The sequence below is a fragment of the Microchirus variegatus genome, assembly GCF_963457635.1.
Source record: "Microchirus variegatus genome assembly, chromosome: 20".
Lineage (NCBI taxonomy): Eukaryota > Metazoa > Chordata > Actinopteri > Pleuronectiformes > Soleidae > Microchirus > Microchirus variegatus.
This window is the reverse complement of record NC_139821.1, coordinates 6787215-6809053: the sequence shown is the minus strand read 5'-3', so window position 1 is coordinate 6809053 and position 21839 is coordinate 6787215. Positions and strand designations below refer to the sequence as shown.

The 21839-nt window shown below is 42.7% G+C and overlaps 1 protein-coding gene across 2 annotated transcripts in view; it reads left to right on the top strand.

The window, feature by feature from the left end:
- The first annotated feature begins 5095 nt into the window (after positions 1 to 5095).
- sema3aa (sema domain, immunoglobulin domain (Ig), short basic domain, secreted, (semaphorin) 3Aa) overlaps positions 5096 to 21839 on the top strand; it is a 39516-nt gene continuing 22772 nt past the window's right edge. For both annotated transcript variants that reach the window (XM_083907355.1, XM_083907354.1), the window contains exons 1-2: positions 5096 to 5263; positions 21304 to 21464. In XM_083907355.1, the coding sequence (XP_083763481.1) occupies positions 5158 to 5263; positions 21304 to 21464 (267 nt within the window). In that variant the 5' untranslated portion in view covers positions 5096 to 5157. The remainder of the gene's footprint in view (positions 5264 to 21303; positions 21465 to 21839) is intronic.

The following is a 21839-nucleotide window of genomic DNA, read 5'->3' as shown; positions in this document are numbered from 1 at the left end:
TACAATTCATGTAAAGACCTTAGTCTGACTAAAACCCAGACTTTTACATTTCATGTAAACATGTTAGTCTGACTAGAACCCAGACTTTTACATTTCATGTAAACACCTTAGTCTGACTAAAACCCAGACTTTTACATTTCATGTAAACACCTTAGTCTGACTAAAAACCAGACTTTTACATTTCATGTAAAAACGTATGTCTGACTAAAACCCAGACTTTTACAATTCATGTAAACACCTTAGTCTGACTAAAACCCAGACTTTTACATTTCATGTAAACATGTTAGTCTGACTAGAACCCAGACTTTTACATTTCATGTAAACACCTTAGTCTGACTAAAACCCAGACTTTTACATTTCATGTAAACACCTTAGTCTGACTAAAAACCAGACTTTTACATTTCATGTAAAAACGTATGTCTGACTAAAACCCAGACTTTTACAATTCATGTAAACACCTTAGTCTGACTAAAAACCAGACTTTTACAATTCATGTAAACACCTTAGTCTGACTAAACAGTTTCACCTCCACGCAACTGCACTGTCATATCATCCTCCCATCTTTCCTTCTTTACTACGCCCCCCCTCTTCCCTCATCCGTGTTTCCTGGACAAGTCATTTTGCTGAGTGAGCGCTTGTCGTCTGACCTCCAGTAGCGCCAGAGCAGCACAGGAAGAGGAAATCCTCCGGCATTAAGGAAATGGCGACCGTTCTTACCTTGAACTTCATATTTCATTTGTTCGAAACTGCATTCATAGTCGTCGCGTGCGTGCGTGTGTGAGAGCGATGCTGGCAACGGCCGCGGAACACGGGGTGGAGGTCGTTTGTAGGCGTGCGCTAAATAGGAGGCGAGGTCAGAGGGCAGCGTGTGCGAAGTACAGGGTGGGAACATTTCCGATGTTCCCTGTAAAAGAGACATCTGAGGTCGTGTTACCGTAATCATTTTCTCTACACGGACACACACACATATGGAAGATTAACAGCGCTTCCCATACCTCCGGATGAAGATACACAGCCATATCGGTAACAGCACATTGACACACACACACACTGACGCCTATCCCCTAACCACTGTGTCCTCATAAGCAGAGTGTCTCATGTCGCCGTCTATTTTTACCGACAGGCGCTGAAAGCCTGCTGTCAATGGCCGCCTCATACCACGGTCAGCGGCGTGTCACCGTTTATTAAGTCGTCATTACTCGGGCGGGTGCTAGGGCGCCCGGCGCGGCGTTGGAAATAGATTGGCAGTGGGATCGGGGTGGGCCGTTGCTGCACTCCCTAAAGGGTAACCCATAATGTCCTATTTGAAGATCGATGCAGCTCCGCCATGCGGGCGATGCTATTAGTTTGGTTAATGCAGACAAATGAAAGGGAGGGGAAGTGAAGGGTCGGCCGATCAGGGCAGGAACAACAAAAACAGGCCGAGGTCGATGAAGCGAAGAGAAGAGTGTCCACACAACTTTTTGTTATGGGTAAACATCTAAAAAGCTTGGTTAAACTAAAGGGGCGATGAGTTACACGGAGGTGGACGCCACGGGTGTGGAGGTGAAGACGTGAGATTCACTCAACAACTAGAAAAACGAACAAATCATATATAAATCCATACATTTTTTTACATTATTAAACCTAAATATAGGTTTTGTCAGTCATTAAGAGTAACTAAACCACTTTATTTTGGAGGTTTCCCCGAAAACTACAATGCAATACAGTTACGTCAAAGTCTACGGTATGAAAATCAATCTGTAAACTGTGGTTAAGTTATATTTATGAGCTTGAGTTTGGATTATAATTGTATTGTTTACCTTGCAGAGGTTCAACAGTGGTTTCTTGCCCAGACTTTTTTTTTTTTTAGAAGTGGCATATGTTTCCATTTGTGGGCAGTTAACTGTGAGGGTATTCGCAAAATAACGAGTGAAACTATAAAAATAAAAGTTGGAATAAACTTTACTTTAGCCCCCACATGCTTGATAAATTCTTTTATACAGACGAGGATGAGGATACGTTAAAAACACCCAACAATATTTTAAAAACAAGTCTGGTAGTGCTACTGGAATATACAGAGATTAAAGACCTAAAAACTCCATTTAAACCTGAGATTAAGTGGGTTTTTTTGACCAGTGGGAATGGGAAAATAACAAGCTCATTTCATCCATTATTTGCTTTTTCAGTGTGTTGAGGTGTGTGAGTTGACACATCAGCACTCCTGTTTATCAAAGCTTTTATCACCTCCCCCGGTGCAATGTCACCCCCCCGGAGAGGAAGCAGGAGGTGTCCACACACACACACACACACACACCTGCAGGGGCCAGCAGGGGTTGGTTGGGGGGTTTGTTGTTGACCTGCCCTGAATGACTTTACCAGAGACAGGATCCATCTCAGACTACACAGGTTAACGAACAGCATGTGTCTGAAGTCTCATCTGTCCAAAAAAAAAAACCACGAGTGAAAAATCCACGTTCACTGTGGGAAACATTATATGACTGACCTTTAATTTTACGTATGTTATGACTCACAGTTCTCTGCAAACGAGTGCAAATAAATATCCCCCAAACTCCAAAGAAAACACGATTACCAAAGCCAATAAAGGTCCTTTTTTTTATTTTAATAATCCGCTCTGTTTGAGGCTATAAATTAAGAGTAGTTATATAGAAATTAGACACTGTCGTTCTGTCTCTGATTTATCTCTCTCAACATTTCCCCGGGTCCCAGGACTGTTTTTCTTCAGCGATGGCGTCCAGTCAAACTCTTTCAAAGTCATAAACCAATTCAAATCCCTCTGTTTTAACATGAACTTTAAGAATGTAATTGGTGAATACTTCGCTGGAGTATTTCCTGAAAAATGTTGCAAAGCAAACATTCACAAATCAGGAACCCCGCGCCCGAAACAGCTGCAACGTATAAAATGGCTGTTACCAGATTAGAACGGCTCCCCCTGTCAAAGTCCCGGCAACCCAAGATCTACATTTTTACGTTAAAGAAAAACAAACTATATCTCTAATGGCTTTATAATCAACCGGGGTATTTGTGTTCAAGTGTTGTGGACAACTGTCTTTGTCCCAGAGTGGACACACTCTCTTCGTACCTTAACCGTGAGCCCGACAAATGGATTTTTACCATGCCGTTGTTATCTTACTCTTGTTTGTGTGTGTACAGGCTTCTTCTATTATTTAATTTTTTTATTAACTGTGGTTGGGAACTGTGGTGGTTTGCCTGTCTGCAGATTAATTCAGTAGAAGAAAAGAATAAATTAATTATTGCATTAGTCTAACTAAAACCCAGACTTTTACAATTAATGTAAACACCTTAGTCTGACTAAAATCCAGCCTTTCACAATTCATGTAAACACCTTAGTCTGACTTAAACCCAGACTTTTACAATTCATGTAAACACTGACTAAAACTGACTAAAAATGTAAATACCATAGTCTGACTAAAACCCAGACTTTTACATTTCATGTAAACACTGACTAAAACTGAAGAAAAATGTAAATACCTTAGTCTGACTAAAACCCAGACTTTTACATTTCATGTAAACACTGACTAAAACTGACTAAAAATGTCAACACCATAGTTTGACTATTCCCAGACTTTTATTATTCATGTAAACACCTTAGTCTGACTAAAACCCAGACTTTTACTATTCATGTAAACACCTAAGTCTGACTAAAACTCAGACTTTTAAAATTAATGTAAACACCTTAGTCTGACTAAAACCCAGACTTTTATATTTCATGTATACATATTAGTCTGACTAAAACCCAGACTTTTACAATTAATGTAAACACCTTAGTCTGACAAAAAACCCAGACTTTTAGTCTGACTAAGACCCAGACTGTTACAATTCACGTAAAGCTTCAATAAGAGCTTAGTCTGAATTAATCTGCAGACAGTCAAACCAGAGTCATGTCTGTATGTACGGAAACTCCACTGAACAGCTACAACAACAAAAAAAAACCAATAATAATCATGCTCCACAATATTAGTTTTGATAAAAAATAAATCGGAAATAAGTAAATATGAGGCTTTATTGATGTAGTACTTTTTTAAAACTGAGTTACGAACAATATCATACAGATAACAAACAATTCATATCAAGGAAAAACTGAATGAACCCAGTTAGTTTATTTGAATGCACTTATATTTCGACTGACATTCCAATGCTTTATGTTACTGTTTATTATTGTTTGTATATTGGTATTTAATGTATTCAGTCTCATGTATTTCTCTTATACTCTTAGCATACTTAATATTTTTAACAGAAGCTAATTGAAGTATTACTGAGGCTTTTTTAGAGCTACAAACAACCAGTGTGCAACCAAACAGACGAGAAAATAGGGGGAAAGGTAAAATAATTGAGCACAGAGTGATTCTGTTAAAGATATCAGAATACAGAAAAGGCAGAATTGATGACTTAAGAAGAGAAAAAAAAACTGGAGAGGAAAAGACAACACTATAAAAACCTGACATCCACTGAACTTCCTATCCAGGTTTCATCGTTTCTCACCAGCAGCACTCCCGTTCTCTTTCTCTCTCTCTCTCTATCTCTCTATCGCTCTGTCAGCTGCTCTCCCTCCCTCCCTCCTTTTTCTTCCTGTGGATGGTGTAGCGCTTGCTCTCTCTCTCTCTATCTCCCTCTGCCTCTCTCGCAGTCTGGTGGAGCTGCACTCAAGGATTAGAGGGTTTGCTGTGAGTGTCTGCTCAGAAGAGAGAGAAGAAGCCAGAAGCCGAGATAAAAATAAAGAGAAAGAAAGAAAGAAAGAAAAACCTCTCCATTGTGGATAAAGTGATCTGATTCTACCTTTCATTTTTTTCCATTCTAAAGTTGCTGAGGCTTCACCTGATCCAACCAAAGGACCATAATATACCCTGGACCTCAACACATGCTGGGAGCCATGTGAGCAGCACCCATCCACCCACTTCACACTCTCCCACAAGTCACCACCTCCTCAAGATCTGCACTCCTGAGCTTTTGGGACGGAGCACATCCAGGATTTTTTACCCCCCCCCCCCTGGCCTGGGACCCCCTCCATCCACTGTCGGGGGACTCTACACGGGCTCGGCGTAGCGGGAGACGCTCGTTTCAGTGGTGGGGGTGTTAGAAGTGGTCGGGGTGTAAGTGCCCCCTGGTCTGGAGGCCAGCCAGCAGCGCTCCAGCACCATGGATTACCTGCTTGGGATTGTAGTGCTGCTGTGTGGGGCAATGCAGCTGGGGAGAGGAGCGGAGCCCAAGCACAACGTACCCAGGCTAAAGCTGTCATACAAGGGTGAGCCTATTCTCCATTCTCTCTCAGTGTCACTCCAGGATATCTGCTGCTTTTAACATAGTCTTCTTTCTGCTGCCCTTTCATGCTTTTTCCTTTATACTGAGAATCCCTCTTTCTTCCAGCATCCTGTATTCTAGTCTCCTTCCTGCTGCCTTTCTCTACAAATAGTCCGATTGGTTCCATATGCTGAGGAAGGGGCTCTCGCCTGTAGCTAAATGTATATATTGGCCCCTGTACCAATTTCCCCCTGTACTGAGCAGCGCTGTTAAGTGCCCTGAAAAAAAAAGGCAGCACAGCCTCTGTTTTAATGGCTTCTGTCCCAAAAACTCAGTCATGACATTTCTTTAAGGGGCCGCTCAGCAGCCTTATTAACCCCCCCGCCTCCCTTCCTAAACTTCTTCTTATTACTGTACTGTAAATGAATCCAGCAGGGGTAAAAAAAAAAAATGCATGATTTAATGCACGAGCAGTAAATCATGAATCTGCAGCAGATTGCATCAGCGGGAGAAGAAGAAGGAGAGTTTTAGCGTGTCTTTTTTTATTCTACATGTGTGCACGTGTACATTTTGACGTACACAGCAAACATGTTATTCTCTCTCTGCCTCTGTGTTATTTTGAGGGGAGACTGCGGAGCGCCGGCTCTTCCTCTCACCCTTTCTCTCTCTCTCTCTCTCTCTCTCTCTCTTTCTCCATCTCTCACACCCTACACTAAATCAGGCTCTTTGTAATAGCAGACTTTTCATCTCAGGGCTAGAAATAACTGTCAACATTTTTGGCATATTTTGGGAAGCTTTTTTCTTCTTCTTCTTCTTCTTCTTCTTCATGTCAGTGAAGGAGGCTATTGTGGTTCTTTGTCCTGAAACATGACCAAAAGTATAGAGCTGGGACTGCGGTCGCTCGAGTCTTTATTTTAGTCCCCGTTTCCTCCATAAAACATGTCCTCTGAAAATTTACGAACAGGCGTTCGTTTTTTTGACGTTATTTTGCAGCTGAAAACACGAGCGTGTGCGGGTTTGAGAAAAAAAAAGTGCTTTTCTGTGTTCGACCGTCACCTCTAAAAGATCGTTTCGGTTCCCGACGAGGTGAGGGAATCAAATTTTGGTCATAAGCCGAGGTGAATATGATGTTTGTCATCTAATTCGCTTTCTATCTTTAGCCGAGACGCTCGGCGCAACTTATGTTTAGAGGCCTGCTTGTGTGACATGCTTTATTCTTCACATGGAGCACACGTTGTAATTTGGCGGTAGTAGATTTTATCCCCCTTTTTCAACTTCCAAGCGCGTACAGTTATTGTCTGCTTTATGTCTTTTATAAACGCGGACGCCACCGGTGATAAATGAAAAAAAACACATTTATAAAGAGGGAGGGGTTGATGATGATGACATGAGTTTACCAGGTGGACAGAATAAAATCTGGAAAGACTCTGAAGCGCTGAACTCACCTGACTCAGGAGCCACAGATCCCCGGGGCTCCATCATGTCATCCCATCTTTGCACAGCCATCTGTTTCAAAGAATGCAAATGTTTTTTTTTTTTTTAAATCTTAGTCTGACATGTGGACATGTTGTATACGAGACGAGCGATATGTCATCGAGCGACTGTGGAAGTGATGGACGTGTGTTGTGTCGGTTGTCGTATTAGACGTACGATTTCAGCGAGAAAAGCCTCATTGTTTATGTATATATTTATATAGATTATATATGTGTGTGTTTGTTTGTGTGTGTGTGTGTGTGCTTGTGAATGTTCTTGCCACATCTTGGTGTGGGAACTCGACAACCTTTTCTTGTGATTTCCTCCTCTTAGACTGTAAGTGTGTGTGAATCTGTGTGTGTGTGTTTTAGCGAGACATGAAAAAGTGTCAGGTCTGGTGTTTGTGTGTGTGTGTGTGTGCGCTCGTATAATTAGACACCTGGTTGTGCGTGCTCGTGCCCGTGCACGGCGGCCCGGGCATGAGCTCACAAAATGGTATCTTTTTTTTTTTTATTATTATTGTGCTGTTGAATCAGTGTTTCTATAATTACGTGTGATTGCAAACTGCTGTTGGCTCGCACACTCGTGTGTGTGTGTGTGTAGAAGGCATGAGAGTGTATCATTCGCCACTGTCTTTGTGTGTCACTGCTCGCCGGGGGCCTGTGTGTGTGTGTGTGCCGGGGCTCACAGGTGTTTGATGGCTCTCTTGATGCCTGTCAGTGGACGCTTCTCCGTCAACACCCACACTGATGGAGGAAGGGAGGATGGAGGGAGGAAGGGGAGGGAGGTGGAAGTGATGCAAAGGGGAGGAGATCGCTTTTAATGAAGGGAGAACAAAAAAAAAAAAAGCTGGCACACGTACAGTAGAAAGTCCACGCAGAAGGAAGGCTAGGCTGGTCGTTAAGTGAAAGTGTCACTCATCCCTTCCTCTCCCAGTCCACCATGCCAGGACCGTAGTAATTAAGTCAAATAAACAACGAGGAGGAGGGGGAGGAGGAGGAGGAATCGTCCTGGGAAGCACAGGCAAACAAGAAGAGTGGCCAAAGAACCTCGAGTGGGACAATCGCACCAATGGACCGTGTTCTAGTTTACGGTTTCCTTCCTGAAGCCAACTCGGAAGTGGGGATATCTTAAAAGGTCTCCAGGGGCCCGACTCTGAAGTCTGTAGGAGACGTCAACACATTGTCCCCGAGGAGTTCAGGGTCTTCTTCTTCTTCAGTAGAACATGATGTCATTTATTAAAATGTAGTTCCAAATTCGAGGAAAATAGGTGATAAATAGTGCAGGGCAGTAGGTTATGTGTTTCCATGACGACTGACCGCAAAAAAAGACGCGCGTGACGTCATGTTTACGTGCCGCGACACCGGAGTCCAGGCACTGTTTACCAGTTAGCTCCATTAGCTCCTTTTAGCGCTGGTTAGCGCGCCTACAGTGGAACTGGAGCGGTCTGTTTATTAAACGAAAAGACAACAAATAACCAGCGTACCTGTGTACTGCGTATGTGTGCGTCGGTTTTTATAGTTTAGCGCTACTGTAGAGACTCGTTTTAACAATCCGGAGTCACGTAAACATGGCGTCACACGCGTCTTTTTCCGGTCAGTCGTCATGGAAACGCGTTGTGGGTTAACGTTGACGTGGTTACTAGCGCCGAGCACTAGTGATAACGTAAAGTACATAAAAAGTTGTGATTGACAGCTGGTGATGTCCAATAGAAGTCTGGTTACAGGACGTCTTGAGAGTCCGTTCGCCAACTCCTGAATCTCAAAAAACGACAAAACAAGAGTTAAAAATCTTATGAGTGACGTCACAAGCTGTTTAAATGCATATTTGTACTTTTAACAATTATAATTGAACCGTTTTATCAGTCAGATTATTTAATATTTCTGTATCTGTTGCCTTTCTAATGTCACAATTCGCCTTTGTCTCGGATATCCCTTGCTTATTTTAATGTGAAAAAAAAGCCTTGAGAGAACTAAAGGACCAGGACAGTGGCAGTGGTACAAGCACAGGGGGGTTTTGTAATTTGAACATACATCGAGCATGTGAGCAAGGTCCCGTGAAATCACTCTCAAATGGGCGCCGATGATCTGCCTCCAGGGGCCGATAGTCAGACAAAAAGTGAGTGATTCTCCTCGTGGAAGAAAAAAAAAGGAGGACAGTCGGCCGGCCGGCGGGAGCGACTGCAGAGTGAGCACTTTAAGTCGGGGAGAAATGTCTGAGAAATGGAGGCAGGTAGATAAAATGACCTCTCGGGGGAACAGCTGGTGCAGCAAGTGCAGGAGTAAATGATTTCCCAGTGGGGTCAGTTAGACATTCAGCAGAAAAGGGATCTGACTTCACGGGGACAGAATAATGATCATGGGGGTTAATTATTTTCTCGTCTTCTTCTAAAAAATAGTGCAATATAGTGTTTGCATGACTTAATTTAACTGGAAATAATTAAATAGTGACTATAACGTGAGATGATTGTGTCTATGCATGTATTACAAGCCTGGAACAATGAGCATGGATCAAAGCATTCTTGAACACAGTCTGTGTACAGGAGAAACACTGACCCCTAAAGGTCACTGAGTGCATATACAGTGAATGCAAACACAGCGTTATGGGAGGTTCAGATAATTTGTGTGTGCGACTGCAGGAGTTTGACCCTATTGTGATCCCTGAAAAGGAGCCAGGGAGCGGCACTTTTCAAAATAAAAGCTCTCTCTTTCTCGTTAAACAACCTGATAATTAGCCCTCAGCTCTGGGGTAATTACGCAGCCCTGCCGTACATGACCCTCCGTGCCCGCCCGCCCGCCCGGCCAAATGGGTGGAACCGAGGAGGGAAAGATAGAGCGCGACTGAGGGACAGAGACAGAGGGGAATTGGCTCGCAACCCTTTCGAAATAGACACTTGGTGTGGAACCGCACTCGACGCAGTCTGGACTCAGCCCCATATTAGGCCCGTCTGTGTGTGTGTGTGTGTGTGTGTTTGCGCGTGGGCGTGTCTGCAAGTGAAAATAAGCACTGTGTGTTTGTGGGTGTTTGTGTGGCGCTTTATCACCGAGTGTGTGTGTGTGTGTTTTTTTTCTTTCTTCTGTTCATTATTTCATGGAACGCGAACGAGTGAGTGTTGCTTTCTCGCCCCGTTTCTCTCTGTCCGTTCTGTGGGCTGAGGTTGACAGAGCGGATGTAGATAATTAGAAGGTGTTCTCCCAATGCGCCAACTTTGGAGATGTCTGCCTCTCCCTCCCCTCGTTTCCCTCTCTCTCTCTCTCTCCTCTTTCCTTCCCCCCTTCTTCCTCTCCCGTGGCTCAATCTCGACGGAACCACAGCGCCGCAGACCCTAAGTGCAATCTTCAAGCAGGGCTGTTTGTGTGTCAGTGTGCGTATGTAATTTTTGCCTAACTCGCCTCCTTTTTCCGTCTCTTTGATTGTAGCCTAGTTGATACACATCTTTTTTTTTTTTTTCATCCCTATTTGTACACACAAACTGAGCTGCCCTCATCTCTTGCTCCCACACAGACACATTCCTATTGTATATAAACCGATGTTGTGCAGTGGCTCGCATCTCAACTCTTCCCATATGCTGCTGCGTCTGAATATGATGACATTTCCACACACACACACTAACTCACATACCTGACCGCAGTGTTTGGGTGAGCTCCCACCACCCCTCGGCCACAAGTTGAAAGATGGCATAGCAAAGTATGTGCGTGTGTGTGTGTGTGTGTGTGTGTGTGTTCGCGCTGATTGCCCCGCAGATAATTGTGCAACGACGCAGCCGCACATTGCGAAACGAAAAAGCCATTCATCACCTCGCTGGAAAATCTGTCACTTGTTTGTGTTGCAGTTTCACACTCGCACACACAACACAGTCAGAGAGCGTGATTTTGTCCTTTATCCGCTGTTGTGCCAGTTCACACTTACACACAAAAGACAGAAAGGGTGTCGTCACCGTCCCACTTTTCACGAGGCGTGACCGTCGGACACCGACCTACATCGGATAGACCCCCACGACCAATCGGAGCAACGACGAATGTATCAGCTAACACGCTCGTTGTAGTTTTATAGAAGCGATGGTGCTATCTAGTGTTAGCTAACGACATTATTGCCTCGGAGGAGCTTTGTGAAGGATGTAACAACCAAATCCAAAGACAGCTGCTATTTTGGTGGCCTGTCGTCATAGCGTTAAGCCCAACTCAGGCACAACAAGGGAGTTAATTGTTTTAATTTTGAAGAATTAAAAGTTCCCAAATGATCTAGTTCACATAGTTAGGCCCCAATTCTTTTTTTTTTCACTCATTTTCATATTTGATGCATTTGTGGGTGACATCTGATGCATCTCGTATCTCTGCATTTCATAAAAACGCTTCAAAAGCTCAGGAATCGAACTACGACGCTGCTGTTTGTTTCTGGTTTTGCTCCGACTAAGCGGGAACACTGTTCTAAAGCATGCCGTCACACGTTACGCGACACGGAAACGTCTTTATGGAAAAGCTATCATAGGTTGTTTAATCGTGAATCTGCAGGGAGGTTGGAAAACACAGTTCAACCTTGCAGGTTCACCGTCTGACGTCTTTCCTTTTGCATCTGTCTTTCATTTCCCTGTTGTCGTGTGTCGTGTTTTGGAACATGCTGCATTCCCCATAAAATGTTCTTTTGCAAATGTGATTACAAAAGAACTTTGCTTTCGAAAAAAAATTCTATTTAAATGGGAAAGCACGATTATCAAAACCAGTCTGGATGCGCACCGATGTGCTCGCGGGGCTGCAGGAGGAGATAGCGTCCGCTATGTGCGTGTGTTTGCTCAAAGATTAATGTGTGTGCACACGGCGAACATGTATGTGCCGTGTACATTTTTTTCCTCCGCGTGTGTGTACATAAGCGCTGTATGGTCATGCACACGCACACACACACACACACATGGGGAAAAATATCCAGTGTCTTTGCATCTGTGTTTGGTGATGTGGGCTTGGGTTACAGGCGGTTTGCTGAAGCGAGGGTATGAATGGGTCTCACCACCTGCTAAGTCTCGTCAGTCAGACGGAGGGAGAAGGGCTCGCACACCGTTTCGAAAACCGGACAGAGTCGAGTTACCAAATGAAATCTCTTGCAGAAAGACGGACGGACTCGCTGACAAACAGTTGAGAAAGTGGGTGAAAAAACGGAAATTATCATATTTAATTCATCATAACCACTTTCTTGTGTCTGATATTGACACTTCTAAGTATTTACCAATATTAAAACGGCAGAATGTGGCTTTTAAATATAAATAAATAGCAGTTACATGAAAAAAACTGACAGACTAGAGTAACATTGCGAGAGTAAAGCAAGATGCACGCAAACAGATTGTAGTAAGTGATTTCTACTGCTAAAGAAATCCGCTCGACAGGATAAACACCTCTTTTTAAATGCACGTTCATATTCTGACATCCATCACTTTTGTCCAGTATCGTACCGTCACCGATTCTAAATATAACACTGGCTCATATTCCTCTTATTATAGAGCCCTGTTATTGATTTCAGCCCCTTAAAATCTCAATTTCTTTCATAAATAACACAAGCAGCATTACATATAATGAGGTAGGCTATGAAATCCCCCCACCAAAAAAAACCTTCATATTATAGATTTCCACATTGGAAAATGACACAATCTTGACGTCGTAAAAAAAAAAAAAAAAATTGCAGCACTTGGATTTTATAGATTGTAGATTTTCCAGCGTAAAAGCGTGTTTTATCTCCTGCCCTGAAATGTCACTCTGTGAATTGTGTTCCTGAGTCTCCGTCGTTGGATGCGTTGGTTGACTGTGTCCGCTTTGCCCGGCACATGTTCACATCCGTAACCTCTGCCTCATTAATTTCTAATGAAATGGCAGCGCTGACATTCAGCTCCAGCGTGCAGCTGACAGGCCGCACTAACAGGCAGTGGCTCCAGACATGACCACGCTAACCACAGCCTGGTCCCTCTCAACGTCCATCCATCAATCTGCGATAGCAGTATCTCCCCCCCTGCCCACCCTCTCCTCCATGCACAGGCTTTACTGCACACAGTGATTGTGCGACGTGTGCACACACAAAAAAAAAGACTATCGCTTTGCATGCATGCAAATGTGAGCGTGTGTGTATCCTGCATTTGACTTAAAGTGTGTCTGTGTTTGTTTTCCTTGAAATTAATGTAAACCAGGGAGGGCCAGGGCAGCCTGGTTATGCTCGGGAACACTTAGTGATGTGTGAGCGAGGTTTCTTTGGCGAAACATGGGCCAGGACTAAAGCCGACTGTGGTCGCAGCGCTGGAAAAGCCTGGAAAACCTCACTCCGTGGTCCAGTCATCCAATGAGCACGAGGAGACACACAACTAATGAAATCATTCCATATTTGACCACTTTTCTTGTATGTGCATTTTTAGTACTTGCTTTAGTTTTCTGTCATTATCCAAGTTTTTTTTTGTGCTGTTGTAGGGCTGGGCCCAACATTTATACTGTATATCATTTCTTCAATAGCAGAATAACAAAGGTTCAGTTTATATATGTTTGAAACCATAATTATTTAATAGATTTAATTCAGATTCACAAGGTCCTAATTAGATTTACAATTTAATGCAATTAATTTAAAGTTTCCATACCAATTTTGCCAGTTTATGATTGACATTTATTTATTTTCTTAGCAAACCTTATTTATTTTGCCAGGATAATCCCATTGAGATTACACAGGACTAATGCTGTAAAAGAAAATTGTAATATTTCTCACCTGGTACGTCATTAAAAATATAAATTTTTTACGTTAAAAAAGTGACCCGTAAATACAAATGAACTGCACTCTCCGAGATAATAATTAAAACTTGAAAAGTTCAATCGATAGAGCCTAGAAGCGCATCAGACAGTTTGAAGCAATTACCAAGTTGCCCAGCAAGGGGTGCTGTGAGTACAGCTTAGCTTGAATCCATGTCTTATTTGCTTATCAGAAGAAGACAGCACGGTGACGTGATGTTGTTTTGTTGGACGAAAAACAAGCTAAAATGTCTGCCTAAAGAGCCTAGAAGCACATCAGACAGTTTGAAGCAATTACCAAGTTGCCCAGCAGAGGGGTGTAGTGAGCACAGTTTGGCCTTAATCCATGTCTTATTTGCTCATCAGAAGGAGGAGACCGCAGCACGGTGACGTGATGTTGTTTCGTTGGACGAAAAACAAACTAAAACGTCCGCTTCGTGACATCTAAGTAGCCAAAAAACAGCAAAGTGTGCGGACTCAGCTGTTAGCATTTAGCTCTGAGTGAGATTTGCGCTCAGGATACAGGAATCGTAATGTAGCGAAAGATTGATCTGAGGATTTTGTTAACCGATATTGATCTTCTCTCGACAACTCTTCTAGTCCGACTTTGCTCTTCCACTCTTGAGCGAGGGCAGAAACGCTGTGACGCGACAGCGACGACGTCAACCCCTCTTTTTGGGGGGGGGGGGGGGTTTGAATGAGCCGAATCGTGCCATGTGGTGAAAAATCCAACACATACTTAAGATCGTATAGATTCCGTGTGGTTTGAGACGCGGTCGCTCCCTCTGACACAGCCTACATTATCCTACACTATGACAAGTGAAGTGTTAATATGTCCCATAGGAGATGATACGTGTTATTTCTGTACGTTATGATAAATGTATTCACGCCACACCGTTCTGTTGGAGTTTAAACACACAAAGGGTTTCCTGTAGGCGCAGTCACTCAGCTACACCTGAATGACAACAGCCCAGGTTGTATTGTGCACATGGTCGCCATGGAAACCAACCCACAGAGAGAAAGGGGAGTGAACTTTTGACGGCATGTGTGGACGATATCCTTGAGCTCGGGGGATAAATATCTGAACATTTTGTGAAGCAAAAGCTCTCTTTTTTTCACACCTGTGTTTTTGCGGCCAAGGCCGTTTTTTTACGAGAATGGCGAAATGCGAGCGCGGCACCACACAGGGAGAGAAAAGGGAAGCGTTTAAGGGAGGAAAAAAAAGGCAGAGATGGACGTGCCAAACCAAACCAAACTGCTGGAGATATAACAGCACAGAGTGTGTGTGTGTGTGTGTGTGTGTATCTTTGCGTTCCTGAAGAACTAGCCTTGTATTTGAAAGATAAACGTGTAATTCTCCATGCCCCAGGTTCCTTTCATGCTGCTATTTTCTTTCAAACTTTCAGGGTTTTTTTTTTCTTCCCCTCTCCCCGCTGCCCGTCAGTGGAGTAGCTCTTTCGTATAACACAGTGTAACTCACCTAGTGGATCTAAGTCTCGCTGTTTTCTGCCAGAAAACTCCTCGACTGCGTATATAAACAAGAAAAACACTCTAAAAAGTCTGACATTATTTTCAATGGAATACAGCCCATCGGGCTTTTATGTTTGACGTCACTCACACACACACACACACAGCTGCGCGTACGTACAGTTCACACACACACAGATAAACATAATTTAATGCCCTGTCTCCTTTCTTTCATTCGGTTTCATTATTCCACTATTGCGTGGCATGTGGGCGTCTGAAAAATGCCTGCCTGTTTGGAGAATGGGGGAGTGAAGAGCTCTCCACAGACAATTGCACTTGAATTTTCAATGTAGCTTTCGTTTTTTTTTTTTGTTCCCCCGAGATTTTTGTAAAAAGATAAGAGCCAGGTTATTTTCCATAATGGAGCTTGACAGTGGAACAAATCATAATTTATTTGAATGACTTGCTTGTATTTTGCCAGTTTCAAAGGGAGAGGGGGGGGGGGGGAGGAGGCGTCCTGGAATATAGAGGCATTGTTTTTGTAAAGCCGTCATTGTCGTCCGTTGTACATACCGCGTAAAATATATTTACACCAGGGGTGTCAAACTGGCGGACCCGGGGGCCACATGCGGCCCCCAACCTAATATCATGTTTTAATGAAAACATGGCCCACAACCATTTTTTAAAAACAGTGTGTAGCTGAGGCACAGACCGAGGTGATAGGATATAATATATTATATATATATATATATTATTTTATACATAATAATATATGTTTGCTAGCAGTTTATAACAGTAGTAATAATAAGACATTTGGTCATAATTATCCCATTATTAAATGTAACATATACAACATTAAATTACATATATAAATACGCTTGTTAGGGCCCTAGCCACGAATGGCAGTGGTCGAAATGGCTCCTGGCACGAATTTTAATTACAGTTGTCCACACTATTATTGATGTAATTTAAAATAAATGTCTGTTTTTGATCTTAATACATTAATTTTGCATCATAAATAGTAGTATACATGTGATATCATGCAAAACAGTTGTGTTTTTTTTTCCCCACTTTTTGTTCTCTAGGCCGGCCCCCTCTTGACCACAATAGATGTGCATTGGCCCCCAGGTCATTTGAGTTTGAGACCCCTGATTTACACCTTAGATTATGAACTGCACGCACACAGGCCTAGCATAATGTGTGTGTGTGTGTGTGTGTGTGTGTGTGTGTGTGTGTGTGGGGGTTAGCGTTGTCTGCTAGTTTTCCGCATGAAAGACAGAAAGTGTGAGTGAAAGAGAGCAGACAGCGGATATGTAACAAGAGAAAGTGGGATGAATGTGGGTAGAGACTGAATAGGGTGTGTGTGTAACCATGTGTGTGTGTGTAGCCACTGAAGCACATTTAAAAACACACATATATATATATATATATATTTGTGTGTGTGTGTGTGTGTCCAGTCACCACACGGTTTCCATGACTTCACATTACTGAGATTACGTTGACTTACATTCATTTCCTGGAGACTTTAACTCTTAAACTTTGACCATAACTACTACTGGGGCCTAACCCTGAAAACCTCACCCTCACCATTGCGACATATCTTCATCTTAAAATAATAATAATTTACATGACGGGAACTTTTTGTGTCCCACCACAACATAAGTTGTACCTGCTGGAACAACCCTAGCCCTAAACTTTACCCATAACCAGTTCATGCTAACGCTAACCGTAAGCTAACCACAACTCAATCCTTCCAGCTCCTCAGAAATGAGGTTTTGACTCGTTCGGACTAGATTTTTTTTCAGTCTCCATGAGGACAACTGGTTATGCCAGAAACTCTAAACTCTAAATACAAGTTCACACACATGAAGGATGGTGTCTTTGTGTGTATTTGGGTCTGCTGCTGAGTGCGCTCTCTGTTCAACTAGTTTGTGCACATAAGCAGAAAATACTTATTGGATTATAATTTTTCGTCTTGTGAAGTGAGGACACATTTTTGCTCTCTTTAACCCTCAAAATGTCCATCTGGACGTTTATTTATGCTTATTTTATCCATAAAAGGAGCAGAGAATGTCGTGTGAGTAAGTGCTTTTGCCCAATTTACAATGTACGGCATGTTAAAATATTGTTTTAACCATTTAAAATGAAGGCAAACATAAAGGTTTATTTAGAAAAACACAGCCGTTGTACAGGCATGTGTTGAATTTGAAATTTGAACAGAATGAGACATGTTTACGGTCTTTTTTTTTTTGAGTCTCTCAATGTTTCTTTGTCTCAAAAGAGGCCAAAAAAATGGAAACCGTAATAATCACATGTTGGCTTTGACGTGCAACTTCTCAGCTTCCAGAAACTGTTTCCAGAATTTGTCCGTTAGCACAAACTACAGTAACGCAAATTGCACTTGCAGTGTTTTAAATGGCTTTTTGAGGGTTAGGACCTGGTTTTAGCATAGGGTTAGTTAGCTCCGTTAGCTGCATTAGCTCCTTTTAGCATTGTTAGCGCGCCTACAGTCGAACTGGAGTGGTCTGTTTATTAAACGAAAAGAGCAGCGCTACAAATAACCAGCGTACCTGTGTTACTGCGGATGTGTGCCTCTGTTTTTAAAGTTTAGCGTTACTTTAGAGACTCATTTTAACAATCCGGAGTCACGTAAACATGGCGTCACGCGCGTCTTTTTCCAGTCAGTTGTCATGGAAACGTGTCATGCGTTAACGTTGACGCCGTTAAAAACGCCGTTGACGTGTTAATGTTTGACAGCACTAGTTGCAAACATTTATAGGTCGCTATTAATTTATGAACATGACTTTGAGGGTGTGTTAGGTGTTTGTATTTAAAAGTAGAGCACAGTGAACTCATGTTGAACCTGTTGTGCGTGCGTGTGTGTGTGTTATTCCAAGCGTCCGTCCACTGAATGAAGTGGATATTCTTTCCCCTGACTTATATTTTGCACGAGCCGTGTGTCCATGTGCTCTCAGCGTTTCTCCGCTCCCCACTTCCAAACGAGCGTGTCTGTGTTTAGGTTGGAAGGTCCTTAGGTGCTCACGCCCCAGTTCCTCCAATTCTCCAAACCACAGAGAGATCCCAGCGCAGATAAAGCCTCTTTGTGTGTGTGTGTGTGTGTGCGTCTATGTGCGCTCAGTCCACCTTGTCTTTGTCAGATATCACCACGTGTTGAAATATGCATGTGTGTGTGTTTTTGCTTTTTACGCTCGTACGCTGCCATTTTGGACCGTCTCCTGCAGGGTTCAGCTCCAGCGAGTGTCACGTTCAGTTGATATGGGTCGTCACATGTCGGGGGCCCAAATGGCAAGCTTGGAAAAACTGTTCCAAGTGGAAAGAGGGAGAAGATATCGGATATTCTCCAGTTTGTCCATTTGATACTGACTGGTTTAAACTCTGTGCCTCAAAACCTGCCTGGATACCCCCATTTTTCTATTTACAAAATACAAAAATAATAAGAATTGAAAGGAAACTTAAAAAAAAAATGTATATCAAGAAGCAAGAACATATATTTTCTAGAACAATAATGCTTCTCTGACTCTAAATAAGTTCCGATTTGTCTTTTTTCTACTTGTACAGCAACATTGGTCTTTCGCAAAAGGTGATTTATAAATCAAAGTTATTAGTAGTAGTAGTAGTATTACATCCATCCATACAAACTCAAATATTAACTTTACATATTCATCTATTTCAGCTTCTCCAGAGAAGATGGACAGCACTTATGTACTATTACTTATCTCCAGAACAATGTAGTTGCTCTTTTAGCATGTAGAAGACGTATATCTATCATATTTATCATCATTTTGGAAGAGTCCTAGGATGATTTCTCTATTACTGAGTCTAAAGCATTTTGTACATAAATCCTTTGATACATTCAATATTTTTTCAGCGCCTCAAACAGTTAATTTTTTCTTTTTTATAGAGGGTTTTTTGGCTTTTCAGCCACATACCTTTTTCCATTACTTTATTCTGTAGTTGAAAAATCTGACTTGGCTGACTGGTAACCCCACTTTTGGAGGAAATTTGTGATTGGCCGCCACATAATCGCAGCATTTATCTGAACACACCTCATAACGTCTGCGATTCCTCGCCGTAGAAACATGAGCGATGTGCTGATTCCTCTCAGCGGATTGTGGATAGTGGTTTGCACGAAATGGCCCGTGTGGAATAAAGGATACACACACACACACACACACACACACACACACACTGAATCCCACACACTCAACCCATCTGTGTCACAGTACAAATTCTGACACAAACACACATTCACAGACCTCCATTCATGCCCACTCCCACCCACATGATTTCTTTAGTCGCTTCAGAGCCGGATCCGAGTGACGCAGACGAGCTGCGACCACCTTTATGAAGTGACGGCCACGCCTACAATCGCAGTCCACCTCTGCTCGCTCGTACTCGACTTACAGAGACGACGGTGGATGCGCCGCTTCCTCCCCATTGGTTTCCTTCTTTCATGTAGACACAGATGTACAAGGTTTCGCTCAGTGTGAGTGGGCGCAGATGGCTCCTATAGCAGCTCGTCAGTCACAGCTTTGCAGAGAGAGAGCAGGGAGATCACAATCCACTGGACTCTCTGTGCATGTGTGTGTGTGTGTGTGTACATCCTGGTTTTCTATATTGTGTTGCCTGCATGCGTCCGCGCCGCGTTGACACTGACGATGACGGATGACGTCGTGCGATGGACTGCGACTGATGTATGGGGAGGACTTCACCTGCGGTGAAAATATGGAGCACATGTTTTTCGTGTCCAGTGAACCAGCACAAGATACACATGTTTAATTATTCATTTCATTAAACAGGAAATCACATTTTTATTCTTTTATTTTGGAGCTAACAGAGCATACTGCTTTGTTAAATGGATTTATATTCAGCATTTTTTGCTCAGCTCAGGTCGTCCATGATTGATTTGTTGTCGTTTAATTTTGTTACGGTGCCTCAAAATAGAAGAGATTTTGATCTCAGAGGACTTCCTGAATAATTAATCTGCACTTTAAAACAATGCAATTAAGGCTGTAATTGTTCAGTATTATAAGCCTTTTTTCTTTTTTAAGTACATGTCAAAGACAACATTATAAACATTAACCCTTATGCACCTCACCCTCAAAATATTCATCTGGACTTTTTTGTCCTGTAGCTAAACTATAGCTTGTCCTGTAGCTAAGCTGTATCTTGTCCTGTAGCTAAGTTGTAGCTTGTCCTGTAGCTAAGCTGTGTCTAAGCTAGCTGCTTAATTCCAAAATAACATCCAATATCTGGCAGTTATTTACATTTTAAAATAAAAAGGTGAAATTACCGTACTACGTGACGTGTGACTTCTCAGCTAGCTTCTGTTGGAATTTTTTGATAGCGCGTAACTACTATAATGCAAAGTGAGCTTGTGCAAACGTGCCGTCAGCGAGCGTGAAATTGTTATTTTTTATGTTTTTATTCTGTAAAACAGCATTATTTAACTGCATCAAATGGTTCAGAACTACTTCCTGGTTAAATAATAGTTATAAAGTAAATATAACACAACAAGAACATCCTGTAATCAGATTACAGGTGAAGGTCGGAGGTATTTAAGTGCCTTTAGAGCAACAACACTGTATATTTTCAGCGATATTCTTCCAACACTAAAGCTCTTACATGTGTTACATTCACACACCAGGATTACACGTCCTGTGGGATTTACTGGCATGTATAATCCTGGGGTTAACCTGTTCTCAGGATGGGAGTGTTGTTTTTTTGTTAATGTAACACCAGTGCTTATTACAAAGTTGATGAACTCCTCTGCTGTGATTAAACGTTAACTGACATGTCAGCGATCTGGTTTGACTTTGACCCACTTTAACTTTAAAGTCTTGAGTTTCTGGATATAACCACTGGAATGGAACCTGGTGCAGAATCACACTGCAGTAACAAACTCTTACATTCTACATTATAACATATTTAAAGATACAGGCGTCACACACAGCGTCTCCTCTGTGCCTCCCTGACTCTCGTATGAATTATTCAGCCAATCACACGACTGAACAGTTTCAATTGTGTCCCTGATTGGGACACGGTTTACTTTAAATGTCGCACGCTATGTCTGACTCATGTGTGTCCGTATGAAAGGGGAAGTTAAAGAGCAATAAAGAAAAAAAATGACTTTAAAGGTCCTGTGTGTAACGTTTAGGAGGGATTTACTGGCAGATATGGATGTTTGAGTATGGCCTTAATACACAGCTGTCACTAATTCTTACATACTGGGCCTTTTTTGGTAAAAAAAAAACGGTATTGAAATCTATTTTTTTACAGTAATTAATGGCAATTTTATTATTAACATCAACTCTTTGTGCTTCTTGTCTTCCAGAGATGTTAGAGTCCAGTAACCTCGTCACCTTCAACGGCTTGGCCAACAGCTCAGGCTACGACACGTTCCTCCTGGACGAGGAGCGGGGGAGACTCCTGGTGGGAGCCGAGGACCACATCTTCTCCTTTGACCTCGTCAACATCAACAGAGACCACAAACAGGTTCGACCTCGTGTGCTCGACTTTCTCCTCCTCCTTTGCCTCTCGTCTCTCTCCCTCTGGAGTCCATTACCCTTTTTCTCCACCTCCCCCTTCCTTCACCCCTCCCCGCCGCCTGTCTCGGTCCAGACAGGGCTGTCCGTAATTCCATTACTCCACCTGGACTAGGTTAACAGTCTTTTTATCAGATTCGAGCGGCTATCATTGACACAGAAGACTGACACCGGGCTGCAGCCTGCAGAGAGAGCCCAGCAGTGCTGAAAAATTCATAGAGAAGAGGGGGGGAGTGTGTGTGTGTGTGTGTGTGTGTGTGTGTGTGTGTGTGTGTGTGTGTGTGTGTGTGTGTGTGTGTGTCTCATTCTTTCTTTTTTTTACTGC